The 13,783-nt window shown below is 35.0% G+C and overlaps 1 protein-coding gene across 1 annotated transcript; it reads right to left on the reverse strand.

Moving 5' to 3' along the window:
* Nucleotides 1-2,495: 2,495 nt before the first annotated feature.
* tas2r202 (taste receptor, type 2, member 202) lies at nucleotides 2,496-6,637 on the reverse strand. The gene is made up of 2 exons (XM_077223993.1): nucleotides 6,458-6,637; nucleotides 2,496-5,276 (listed from the first exon to the last, which is right to left on the reverse strand). The coding sequence occupies exon 2, from the start codon at nucleotides 5,249-5,251 to the stop codon at nucleotides 4,280-4,282; it is 972 nt and encodes a 323-aa protein (XP_077080108.1). The 5' UTR covers nucleotides 5,252-5,276; nucleotides 6,458-6,637; the 3' UTR covers nucleotides 2,496-4,279.
* Nucleotides 6,638-13,783: the final 7,146 nt, after the last annotated feature.

The following is a 13,783-nucleotide window of genomic DNA, read 5'->3' on the forward strand; positions in this document are numbered from 1 at the left end:
CACCAATAAGAAACTGTTATTTGAGTATTTTTGCACTCGAGTTTGAATAAAAGTGCCCAAAAAAGTCTTGAATCAAGCTCTTTACTAGTTTTTCCACTAATGGAGTTTAATAATTGAGTCAAATTACTTTTCAGTCTAAATAAATCTTCATTTAGTTTCTTTTCAGAACTTGCCAGAGTGAGATTTGTTGTAACTTGTTCTATTTAAATTTTTAGAATTTGCAGGTGAAATCAAATGAGAAAGAAATTGTTACACACTTGTCAAATAATCACATTGAAAATTAGTTTTTTAATTTGAACAGGCCTATAAAAAATAATGATTTATATGTGTTTTATTAATGATTGGCTTATACAAGAAACTTAAAAAAAATCAGTATTAATTCAGTATCAACTTCAGGCTAGCATATGCTTTTGATGACTCATTTTTATTATTTTATTCATTGTTTTATGTATGTTTTTCTTCTACAGCGCTTTGATAAGCTGCTTTTAAAGGCGCTATATATAAAATAAAGTTTATTATTATTATTATTAATGTAATAGTCATTTATGGCTATATTGAACATAAGCAATGTTTTATTTTGCTATTTACAGTGGCCCTAAAAGTATTCAAATGTTTCACAAAAATCTAAAATCATATACATGCACTTTTTATGACCTCATATTGACAATATTGAATATTTATAATTAAAAAAACAAACAAAAACATGGCACCCTGCAGTGAAGGCGATTAAGTGACTTCATGTGTCAAATACTTCTTGGTCCACAGTGTTTTTACACTTCTTTTTTTACATTTTTTTTTTTAATGGAAACCTCTCTGTTGTGCTGCATGATAGTATGAGCCACACAAAGTCAAGTATCCTCTAAACCTGCACATCATATATGTCCCTTTTATTTTTTTTCCATTTATTTTGAATGTTGAAGATGCGATTTTCTGTTCATCTTGTTTGATCCCAAACCGGAATTGATCGTAAAATATGTGCTGTTTACTTCTCCACGGTTCTCCTTCTGAATAAATTGCTTGATGCTTGAACGTCATAGTCTCTGTATACACCTGTAAAATGATTGACTGCTAAATAGCCTTTAATCTTACATTTCACAGATGGATGTCTCCATGGTAACACCACTTTAAACCTGCCTTTAGAACAGGAGATCCTCGGATTCTCAGTCGGGTGAAGCATAGATATTAAAGACTATATTTTTATATCATTATTAGCCTAATAAAGTCTTTCTTCTGTAAGACCCAAACTGTTTAACAGATACTGGAGGGTTAGGAGCATGTTCACGTTGGTCTTTTCTGAAATAATGAATCTTTTCCATCAGGTAGTGTCGTATCTGGTCAATGATGAGATGTGAAAGCATTGGGTTTTTTTTATTGGACAAATATGGTTTGATTCCCTGCACTTGAGTTTCTTTGATCTTTTCTCTCATTTCTCTCTTCTTCAGGAAATGTTCTCTGTCTATTGGCTTCAGATTTTAAAAAAAAGGAAGAAATTATTACTTTTATTCAGAAAGGATGCCTTGAACTGATCAAAAGCAACAGTAAAGACATTTATAATATTACAAAATAAATGACAAATACTGTTCTTTTGAACTTTCTGTTCATCAAGGAATCCTAAAGAAAAATATATATCATAGTTTCCATAAAAATACGAAGCTGCACAACTGTAATAATAATGTATATGTAGTATACATTAGTAATGTTACTAATGTTATAGTAATGTTCAATAATAATATTATATTAATGTTATAGTAATTATTATTACTATAAAATGTTTATTACTTGTTATTTGTTTATTACTATAACATGTTTATTACTTATTACTATAACATTATTACTATAACATTATATTATGTTAATGTTATAGTAATGTTCAATAATAATAATGTAGTTATGAATGAAGGATCATTCAAGATTTTTTTAAATATATTTTTAAAATAAAACATTTTTTAATTGTAATAATATACCACAATTTTTACTGTTTTTATGATTGATAGAATGTATAAAATTGTGTATAACTTATTTAAAAGTATTTAAACACTTGCGCCACACTTTAAATGTCAATGAATTAGATGGGTGGAAAAAATATCAAAGCAAGCGGCATTTACTTTAAAGAAAAAATAGTTTGTTTAGTTGCCTTGCTTTGATATTTAAAATATCATATTTTGTTATATAATGCAATGACATTCAGACAATTTAGTTGTGTTGTGTCCACTCTGTCTGTCACTGAAGATTTCTGCTGATCCGAAAGTCCAAAATGATACAGAGATTTTTTTTGCATCCAGTAGCCTACTTAAAATGCTTGCTTTGGTTGACAAAAATGAGTGTAATTATGAACCTACTTCAAAAACAATTTCTCCTGTGAGGTCTTTATAATAATTATAACCCATATAAAACCCCAAATCTTTATTGTTATCTTTATACCTTTGTGTGACCGGGCCATAATGCTGTGTTACTAGAGCTAGCAAGTGATAAAGATGGCTTCGGGGACGGCAAGATGTGAATGTCTCAGTTGAGCATTATTTATTTGTATTAGTTACATTACACTGTATTATTTGGTCAATTTGCAAACAGACTTTTACGATATGGACTCGACAGTAATGCAACAACATGCAGCCTAAGTAACCATGTTTATTCTAATGCTTGATCTGTGACCAGTGATTTCTGGTATATAATAATTCATTTACAGTCAGATGTTCTTTATCGATGTGTCAGTAAATCAAACCAGTGACTAAACGATCAACTTCACACTGTTTCTCTTAGTAGTATGTAAATAACCTGTTATTTAAACTGTTCTTAAATTATAGAAAGCGATCAAAGAACGCTCCCTTTAAAATCACAGGAGCTGTCAATCAAACAGCAGGACTCTCGCCAACTCTCCCGTTATAGTCATAGAATCACTTATTTACATTGTGTTTGCACTTTTAGTTATGATGAAAGCATTCGTTAGACTGGCGAAATCGAGTTGCATTGATGAGATCACTGCATTCATGCTCTCAACATGTCTGTGATCGGCTACAATGCTCATCACTGTAACCTTTCATGCCACAATCTAAATATAATGCTATAATCAACACCTTTCATGATTAGTAAACCTTAAGAGCTGTAATAGTAAAAAAAGTGCTAAAAGTTTTCGAGAGAGTTCAACTTGTAATACTTATTTCATATGCAAAGATGTCAGCCAATCACAGTAGAGGGTGTTTACACTGAAGTCTTACACAGACACGCCCCTTCAAACAGAGCGTTCAAATCAGAGGGATAAAATCAGGCTAGGAAAAATGCCTTGTGTTTCTAAATTATGCCAATTTTTGATGTAAAAATCATATTAACATCATAAGTGCACCCCAGGAAACATAAAATAATGCAGTTCATGACCCCTCATATGAATGAGTCTGTCAAACTATTGCAAGAATGTTTAATGTAAACATTTTGTTTTGTAATTTTAAAAGAAAGAAAAAAAATAAATGTTTGATGAACTGCAGTACACTTGCACAGAAGACGCTGCAGCATATTTCAGCCCGCAAAGGAGTTTCTTTACACAAAAGGCAAACAAATGTTTTATACTTTATTCATGTCAACCATTGACAAGTTGAGTTACCATGAACCTTCAAGGACTAGTAGAGCAGAATGATTGTGCAAACTTTCAAGGCAACACAATGTACAATAATATCTAATGCTCAGAATGAGTTATGAAATTGCATTGTATTATCTCGGGTGAAAAGAAATCTAAAAATGTCTTTGCCTTAGAAAAACAGCAAGAAGCTACACAAGCTACTATATCATTTCTAAAGGCACGTTCACACCCAGAATGATAGCTATAAAAACGATATTAGCCTCCACTCCAATGGACGATTTTGTTCAACTGCCGCTTTAAATGCTCAAGCTCGTAAAGCAGGATGGATTCTGATTGGCTGTCAATGTTTCTCGTTCATCAGCTGGAACAAATCGTTCTGAAAGTGATTCCACCGATATGGTTTCTCTGTGCTGTTATAGTTGTGACAGCCCTAATAAATAGTATAGCGATATCTATATTAGTGTGCACACCAGCAGACGATATCGCTCTGTTTAATCTAAGCGCAATGCCGTTTTGTCGTCTGTCGCTTTAAATGCTCAAGCCCGTAAAGCAGGATTGATTCTGATTGGCTGTCAATCTTTATCTGTGCCGTTATCGCTATAGTTGCTGTGTGGACTCTGCTTCTCTTTTATATTTATATGGTTTTTTTAAAACTATATCTTGTCATTATAGTTATCGTCCCTGATGTGAACGGGCCTTAACTCCAGGTTAGTGCCCGTGGCTGTGCTCATGCGGTTCTGTTTTGACCTCTTCGACCTTCATGCCGCTGAAACAAGGGTACTCTTCTAAAAAGAGGTTATAGGAGGCGATCAGTTCCTTCCAGTAGCTCTTTTTACCGTAAACCAGAACGAACGCGCTGACCGTGGTGTAGACGCTGGCAAAGAGAATGGTCAGTGCGAGCGTGTTCTGCCTCATCAGCACCACCGTCATCTGTGTGTAGATGTCCACGGCCACGAAGCAAATGTACACCACCACCAGGCTCAGGGTCATCTTAATGACCCGCATCTGCGTGCCTAACTTGGGCCCGTGGGCTCCGTTGCTGCTGGCCTTCATCTCCAGAAGATGTTTTGCCAGGTGGTATGAGATCGAAATGCTGCATTTGACCATCACAATGCCCGGAAGGATGTCGGAGATGATCACATAGTAGAAGACGTAGGCGAGCCCGGTCGTATCGGTGGGCATGATGGACCCGCAATCGCCAAATTCAGTGCCGTTGTAATAAGTGATAACGCTCAGCAAGGGAACACAATTGGCGAAGCCGCTCACGAAGATGAGCGCCAGGGCGGTGTGGACGTGCTTGACGATAGCCTCCTGGATGCGTGTGTAGCAGTGGACGGGCTCCATCACCAGCTTTGTGCCGTAGTAGAAGGTCAGGAACGCCGTGCTCCAGAATATAATGAGCTTCAAGCTGAAGATGAGCACCAGCAGGATGGCCGCCATCAAGCTGATCCGGCACACGGTGTCGATCACGTCTATCGTCTGCCATAAGTAAGTGAGAACCTGCTGGGAGATGCTGGCCAGGGCGATGAACGTGATGATGAAGTCGGCAGGGTTGAGCTTGTGCTTCTTCCGGTAGCTTCTGTGGGTGACCAGAAGCAGGTACATGTTGAAGAAGATGGTGAGAATTGCCAAGAAGCCGGTCAGCAGCCAGGCCACGAGTTTGCCCACAGATGACAGCATGATCGATGATGGTCAGATCGATAGTCTCAACATACACAAAAGAAAGAAAAGAAGATCTCTTTAAAATATATTCAATGAGGTTATGGGCCGTATCATACACCCGGCGCAATGCGTCGCCAGACGCAAGTTTTTTTTAATCTAGTTTCAGCCCGACGCAGTTATCATTTTCACGTCCTGCGCCACGTTTAAATAGCAAATGCATTTGTGCCAATCTGTTCGCCCTGAAGTACTAAAGCTGAACTAAAAATACTGAATAAAGCTAAATCTTTTTTTTAAAGAAAACAAACTAATAAAGTGACAAACTAAAATAAAAATGAAAACTGAAAATATAAAAAAGCTAATATAAAACATTAATAAATAATATTTCATATATATATATATATATATATATATATATATATGTGTGTGTGTGTGTGTGTGTGTGTGTGTGTAGATGTAAAAGTGTTCAGTTTACTTGTTGCCTTAAAATTAAGTATATAAACTTAATGCTTAATTGAAAAAAAATAAACTATGTGAACTTGATAATTCCACATTACTTAATTTTTTCGATGAACCATGACATTTATTTACTTTTAAACTTTAGGCAACGGGTTTCCTCAAAATGTAAAAGTTAAATCAATTGATTCTCTGAATTTCTACTGACAAAATTGATGCCTAAATGAATGAACAACACGCATGTTTTCTTTGTGAACCAGTGTTATTGCTAAGTAAAATATAAACTTAAACTTGAAAAACGAAAATTATAAATGTTGGCAACTCACTGAAATAAAAGGTTTAAGCTGAAATACTAAAAGCACCTAAATTACTAAATAAAAATAAAATAAAGAAAAAAATATTAAAAGACAAAAGTCAAAACATTTAAAAAAGTAAAATGAAAACTGAAAATATAAAAATAAAAGCTAATCCAATATATACTACAAATAATATTAAAATAACACTGGTCTCAAACAGTAAAGATACTAAAACACTCAAACTTCAAAGATCAATATCAGCTTTTTGATACTTTCATATTTTGCTATGTTCTCTTACTGTACGACAGCTATTGACTCATTTGTGTGCTTTTATTTCTTTAAAGAATAAACAAAGGAGAAACATCTGACACAACATTGATAAATAAATTAATATGAACACATATATATTTTCCCTGTGAATATGCACACACATACAGTAAGAGTTTTAATTTCTTCTAAAATAATATTTCATTACCTTGTTTGGAGTTCTCAAATATTTTCCTTCATGTTCACTGTGCTTGAGCTCCTCGTGCATTTAGGGGATAAAAATACCAGAAAATGATGTTCTATTGTCATGGGAAAATGCATTTTCTTTTAAAAGAAATAGTAAATGATAGGGAGAAAATTGAAAGTGAATTGCTAAGGTTGGTGCTGCAAGCTCTTGATAACAGACAAGTGACTTTTATACACAAGATTTGAAGGACAATTTTCATATGCTGACAGTAACCATATTTAAAGCAGCGTATTTTATGGCACAAAAGCATGACTAGTCATTCTATCCACTATAGCTGACCAAACATTGTGGTACAATTCAAATGGCATTGGGGGCTGTGGGCTTTTAGTTTCGGGTTTTGTGCGTCAGTATTCATTCAGCCATGATTCTTTCCTTTCTTAAAGCTTTATGTTGTCAGACACAATTTCACATGTGGTAAGGATAATCTGTGTTTACTTTGATGATTACACCATTTATAATCCAGCATTATTAAGGGCCACAAGTTATTTTCTTAGATAGGGAAAAAAGAAAATGAAATCTGTCTTTTTACATTAAAAACAAGAGATTGTGTTAAATAATGCACACTAAGAGGAATAAGATGGACAAATACAGTAGTGACCAAAAGTGATGGGATGTTTTTAATGACCATAAGTTTGACTAAACCATCAAAATATGAGCTATATATATTAAATATGAGAGAAGAACAAAATAATAAGCTTGGTATTTATCTGACAAAATTATTTGGCAAAAAAGGGGTTAACTACAGCTAAAGATTTTATTTTGCTATGCAATTCAAATCTGCCACATCTGAGCATCTCATAAACCACAAAAGCAGTAATGGGTATTAAATAATAAATCATTATGCATTCATGAATGATTTCATTTGACAAACACAGTTATTTTTGAATAAGAGAACATTTTCATGCCCTCATCATATAAGTCTGAATAAAATATTGAATGTACTTTTACTAAAGATGAAAAGAAGTCAAATCTAACTGACACTATGGTTGACATTTTTAAATTTCTTTCCAACAAGGCTGTAAGAACTGATATTTTAACACAGCCTATATTTAATCATTGTTTCTATGCCATGTGTTGAAAGGCACCTGCACAAACCTGCTGTTCTCATTATGAAATCATATTGTATAATTATTCAGATGTGCTCAATGTAAATCGAAGCCAAATCCTGTGGTGGACAAACTGCTTTGCCTGCACCCGTCCTTCCTGTGCTAATGCACCCAGAGGTTTTTATTTGACTAGCACACATCCCACAGAGACTCATAATGAGAAGATCCAGTCCTCATTCACAAGACAAATATAGCTCTCCTGGCATTCATATGCACGACGCACATTAATTGTAATATTGCTGTATAACATGCAGGTGATAAAATGGCCATGTAAGCATGTTGCTTTTAAAGAACTTTGGTGCTTTCATGTTAATTTTGTTCAAAACATTCAAGCACATCCAGCAGTCCTTGCCTTGAGCCAAACGTCTTCTCATTTCCTTAGTAACCCAGCAGTCGCTTTTCTCTGCTTCTCGTCTGATACTGAGAATACTTACATGACCCTGACATTTTACCCACAGATCCAGCAGATAAAAGCATCAGATTACCAGGAGAACTTACGATATTCTGTTTGTGCATCTCATAAACCATGGAAGCTGTAATGGGTAAATGATAAATCATAATGCATTCATGTAGATCCGTACAAAAGTGATTTAATTGGACACACACACAGCTACAGTTACTTTTAAAAATAAGATAAATGGTACATTTTCACGCCCTCGTCATATATGTCTTTATAAAATATCAAATTGACTTTTTTTAAATATGGAATGAAGTAAAGTCAAGTCACCTAATAGTGTTTATTTCAGATTATTTCAAAGCAGCTTTACAGCGATGAACATGAAAGTTATGATCGAGTAATGCAAACAGAATTTGATTAAAGAAAACAGTATAATCAAATAATAAACTTTAAACTAATCACAGGGTTCATTTTAAGTAATTTCACTGTCTTCCTTTGTCTGGGTGTTCACCTCTGAAAACACACTATTTATTAGGATATATTCCATTTCTTTCATTATTTTCCTTCTATTCTCAAATTTGATGAAAAATAGACTATTTATTAGGAAATTCCTTCATTATTTTCTTTCTATGCTCAAACATATTTCAGTTGTTGTATAACTTATAGACTTTTCTTGTGTATTTCCTGTTAGTCTTGGTAAAAATCCCTGTCATAGTGACATCATCCTCCAGGAAGTGACATCATTTCAGAGGGACAAACAGCAACAGCACAAACATCAGTAAGTATTATCAAAAGATTGGATGAATTCTGTGATGTTTTGTTGTATTAGTTGTGTTGTTTCACTTTAAAATACATTCAATCACAGAAATCATTAGGATAATATCAAAATTGATTAAAGTTGATAGCCAATATCAGCCCTCACTATAACTCTTTATTTTCATCATGTTCTAGCTATAATATTTAGTTCAAATACAGTCATTTATTTTAAGGCTGGTACACACTTCTTTTGTCACATACTTTTTTTCGCCTACCATATAGTGTGTGATTTCGGACGCAGCCATAGAGAGTTCAAATGCTCAAGAACAGAAATGAGCCATAAAACAACAGAGGATGAGATAAAACCTGATCCATCAGAGCATTAATAAACTCATAATGTACAATATGATCAACATTGTCATTTCTGTTAGGAAACCATTAGGCTTTTTACACTTATTGGATACAGTCGCGCTTTATGAAAGGCACTTGAGTCATTCTACTGGATTGAAATCCGTTTTGAGATAGTCATTAGAAATGGTCTTGGTGAATCCTTGTACAGCCGAAGTTCTTTAACTCATCCTGCAGTGTTTGTGCTACTGACATGAATGTTGACACAAATCATACCATAAAGTGTTCTGGGTTTTTCGAAAGCAGTGATTCACCTTCTTCTTCTTCTTCTTTTTTTTTTTACTGGCGGCTAATAAAACAGACAAGAAAAATCCAATAGATGTACATTGAAGGGGCCTGAGCCAATTCCAAAGACCAGAATATAAGGCTTAAAGGATGCTTTAAAATAACCACCTAGCAATAGCAAGTGCTAACAGACTCAAAAACACCTTAGCAACTGAACAACCATTCCTGACAACCAACCAGAACAGCCATGATTAGCAAGGAAACTCTCTCTGCTCTCTTATTTAAGGATAGGCCTATTGGTTTCCTTGAATCAGAATATTGATTTTTCATGCCTGATGGACCTTGGCAAGGAAAGGAAAATCTTGTTCACTTTGTGCAATTAAATGTGAATTCCTCTGCATGCAGTCTGTCACAAAGACGACCACACAGTGTAGCTATGTGTCCCTGAAACACAGTGTGAAAATGCACTAATTTAATTTCAAATATCTTTTCATGTCTTTCTGCCACTCGCTTCTTATTATCCATCCCTTAGTCCAGACCCATTATCCCATAATCAGGGGTTATTGGTCAAACAATTCTGTGAGAAAAGTGGAAAAGAAGAAATGGATTGGAGGCAAAAGGGCACTGAGAGGGTGAGGTGATGGAGGATGTGCACTGCCCCCAGGGGGCGCTCTTGCTCAACGCTCTCGCTGTCATACAGTGATTGACCTGAAAATGCAAATCACAAAGAGCAAACAATTTCCTTCCCATCATCTCCCAATCAGAGCGCAGATTTGAACTGAACGCTTGTCAGTGCAGGTCCATCAAGGGAAAAACAGTTAGACAGCAACTCAAAAAACAGCGTATTAGAAACGGAGGACTTTACCAATTCAACCACCACCATGCAAACTGCAGAATAAAATCATATGTAAATATTTTAAAAAAAATCTAAATTATTGCAGCAGAAAATATATAATATAAATTAGAAATTATTATTTTGTTTATGTCTTGTCATTGAACACAAGTCCATCACTGGCACTGGCAATTCATTTTCATTTAAGTCAGTCTGAGGTAAACTATACAAATAATACACAACACAAACAGATTTTAAAACACTTAAATGGTTACAAAGGATAAACTGGGCTGGAATACACTACACTTGCTGACTTTGTTAATGGTTACAGAGTAAAACTGAGGATCACACACTAGATTTTCAAGTAATTACGAACACAACAGAAACATGGCCTTGTTGATATGAGCCAAAATGAAACGGAAGTTGCAATCGTCTTTTCTTCCCTATTGTGACGTATGTCTGATTGAAATGCCGTCTTGAACAAGGAAAAAATGTAGGGTGGGAATTGATTGGACGGTTGTGCTTCGCTATTGGTCATTCCCATGTGAGTGACAGGCTTGTGTCTTGGTGGAGGGTGGGACTATATTCTCCACAACTGACTGCAAATTGCCATTCATATCTATCCTTATTTAGTCAACAATGCCCAACTTCCTACAATCCAATCAGTTCCAGAGGTCGGAAATCCCGATCCAATCCAGTCCTAGATTTATTTCTCAATGCAGAATCCGTTTTACTCAAATACACATCACAATAAGGAAGACAAGACTATCACAACTTCTGTTTCATGCTGACTTTAAAGATTATGAGAGCACAAGAATAATGCAAGACACATTCCATATATCATTTTTTTTAATTGTTGGTTGGTTTGTAAACTGTGCAAAATTTGTCTGTTGTACCATTTCACTCTGCTTTTGCCTATCATACACTGTTTGTTCGTTGGCCATAGGAGAACTGAGCGACAGGTTTCTCTCAAGCCTTTTTTCTCCATTCTGTCACCTGATGGAGTTTTGGTTCCTTGCCACTGTCGCCTTTTTCACCTTTGTTGTCATTGGCTTTTGGCTTGCTTAGTTGGGGACATTTCATTTAATATTCAGCAATATTATTGATCTGCCTGAATTGAGAACTGAACTGAGCTGGACGATGACATCACGGTTTTAGCCAGAGCGGCTGTATTTATATAAATGAACTAAATTAATAACTTTAATTTACAACAAAAATGAAACATCACTGAACTTACTTAAGCTGGACTGTGATGCTATTTTGTTCTGGAAACAAATTTTGTTGCATTTTTTCTCCTGTTATCTCTGTAAATCTGCTTTGAAACAATCTGTATTGTAAAAAGCGCTATATAAATAAATGTGGCTTGACTTTTTCAGCATTGATACCACAAGCAATGCTTATACCCAGGGTTCGAATTATGATTTCATCTTTGTGGAGGTCTCTTTAAAAAAAAGAAAAAAAGTAACCCACGAGCAGGCGTGGTGTATGTGATAAATGAATAGCTAAATACTGCACTTCATTATTTTGAGTTCAACATACGTTTATTAATACAGGAGTAGAGAATATTTGGGTAGAGTTCGTTACCTCTAGGGGGGTCTGGGGGCATGCAACCCCAGGAAGAAAATTTTGTACATTTTAAAGATAAATTCATTAATCTGGTGCACTTTGAGTCACCCGAATCCGCTGTTAAAAATAATCCAACCGCCCAAACATATGATATTCTTTGATTTAGATCTGCATCTGATCATCATTACAATTTTTCAAATTCTCAATGTTAAGCATGATAATATGGTAAAATATCACACTGAAGTAGGCTGATTTAAAATTAACATTTATTTAAATTAAAAGTTATTCTTTGGCCAAAATTACATTTCCTTAATATCCTAAACAGAGGCTTTTTACTCCCTTCAAAGTTAAATTGTCAATGTTTCATTACATCACTGTTGGCAAACACTCTTATCAGAATACATTTTTTACCTTTAAAATAGGGCATTTTTCCCTTTAATTTTATGTAGCCTATGCTCCATCTTTCTTTTAAAATATTTGATCAATACATTGAATCAGAATAAGACAGTAGGCTGTTACCAATCAAATTAAATAATTTACATTGAAAAAATACAACTTTAGTAAATGCCCTGATATGTTTTCCTTGATTGATTTTCTCTAAAGAGATTTACGTTGTTGAAAACGAAAGTAAAAGAGTGACGCTCATTTCGTTTTACCATGATAAGAGTTCCGTGTCTTTATTAAAATCAACACATTATAATGATTTATCTGTCATCCATCCTCGATTAATTTGAATGTAGGCTAATTTTTTATTATTATTTGTCTCGCCCTACCCGCGCAGCACTATCGGCAAACTTAATGGCCACAGGCCGAGTTTTGTTGAGAGCCGGAGGCGGCTGCCTCGTGATTCCATGCAGGAAAACCCTGAAAGGAGTTCGCTAAAATATTGGTGGGGGCCTACCTAGCGTCCCCCCAAATCAATTTTTTTTTGCTAGTAGCTACTTTTGTGTATTTAAATGTCTGAAACCTAAAATAAACATTATGTGGTTAAAAACACTGAATAGTTGATATATTGAGCACACCTGTCTCTGGCTCAGCGCCAGCCAACGCGCGAAAGCACTTTTGAATTTAGCAGTTGATCACGTGATGCACTGACTGTTCTAATCACACCGCTATGAACGTACGTTCGAAAGGGTTAACAAATATGCCTCGATTATTGAAGGAAAAAGTGCTTTATTTGTAATTTAAAATGATGGTGCTGATGATTTTAGAGCCCCCACAGGTGTAGGATTTTACTGCTTTCATGAAAGCTCATACTCTCTCTATGGGAGCTCAGCTACCACTGGCTCCCACGTAATTCGAACCATGCTTATACCGTAAGCATTGCATTATCTTTTAGAATAGTGGAGAACTGACAGGACACCTACTGTATGAAGTTGGGGTCCTTTTGTGTTCAAGTGGTGCTCACTGTAGAGTTATGTGCAGGGTTAGGTGTGTTTGGACCTTCTCCAGCCTTAATGCCCAAATCACACCCAGAGAGGGGGAGCTCTCTTTGGCTTGCTCACTCTGGGTTTACAGAAAAATACACTAAGGCATAATTTTCATGTAATTGAACTTCCAAATGAGGACCGTACAGAATTTGAGACATTATTGTTTTTCTGTAAAGATGTTTTGTTTGAAATATTGTCCATTTTGAGAAGCTTAATAAATCAAATTTACTTGAGGGACTGGACTTATATCACTTCAACAAGAACAGATTTACCCCATGTGTCTCAGCTCAGACCGCTTTAGCTCTTTTTGAACTCAAAAAACAAACAAACAAAATTCTGTGCAATCCGATCCTTGAAACTACTGTGATGATAGGAAAATTCATTAAGTAATTTGCATATGGATCGGGGGCATGATTCATTCAGTAATAATAATTTTTTATATATTAGATTTCATAAATTTAATTTAAATAAAAATAACTATTTAAAGGCTAATTCATTAATCAAAAATAATTAAGTTTAAAATAATTGAAAAACAGGCCTAGTAAACAACCACCACTCAGATGACAC

This window comes from Siphateles boraxobius, unplaced genomic scaffold (assembly GCF_051911475.1).
Source record: "Siphateles boraxobius isolate OS27281-9 unplaced genomic scaffold, OSU_SipBor_1 9, whole genome shotgun sequence".
NCBI classification, from domain to species: domain Eukaryota; kingdom Metazoa; phylum Chordata; class Actinopteri; order Cypriniformes; family Leuciscidae; genus Siphateles; species Siphateles boraxobius.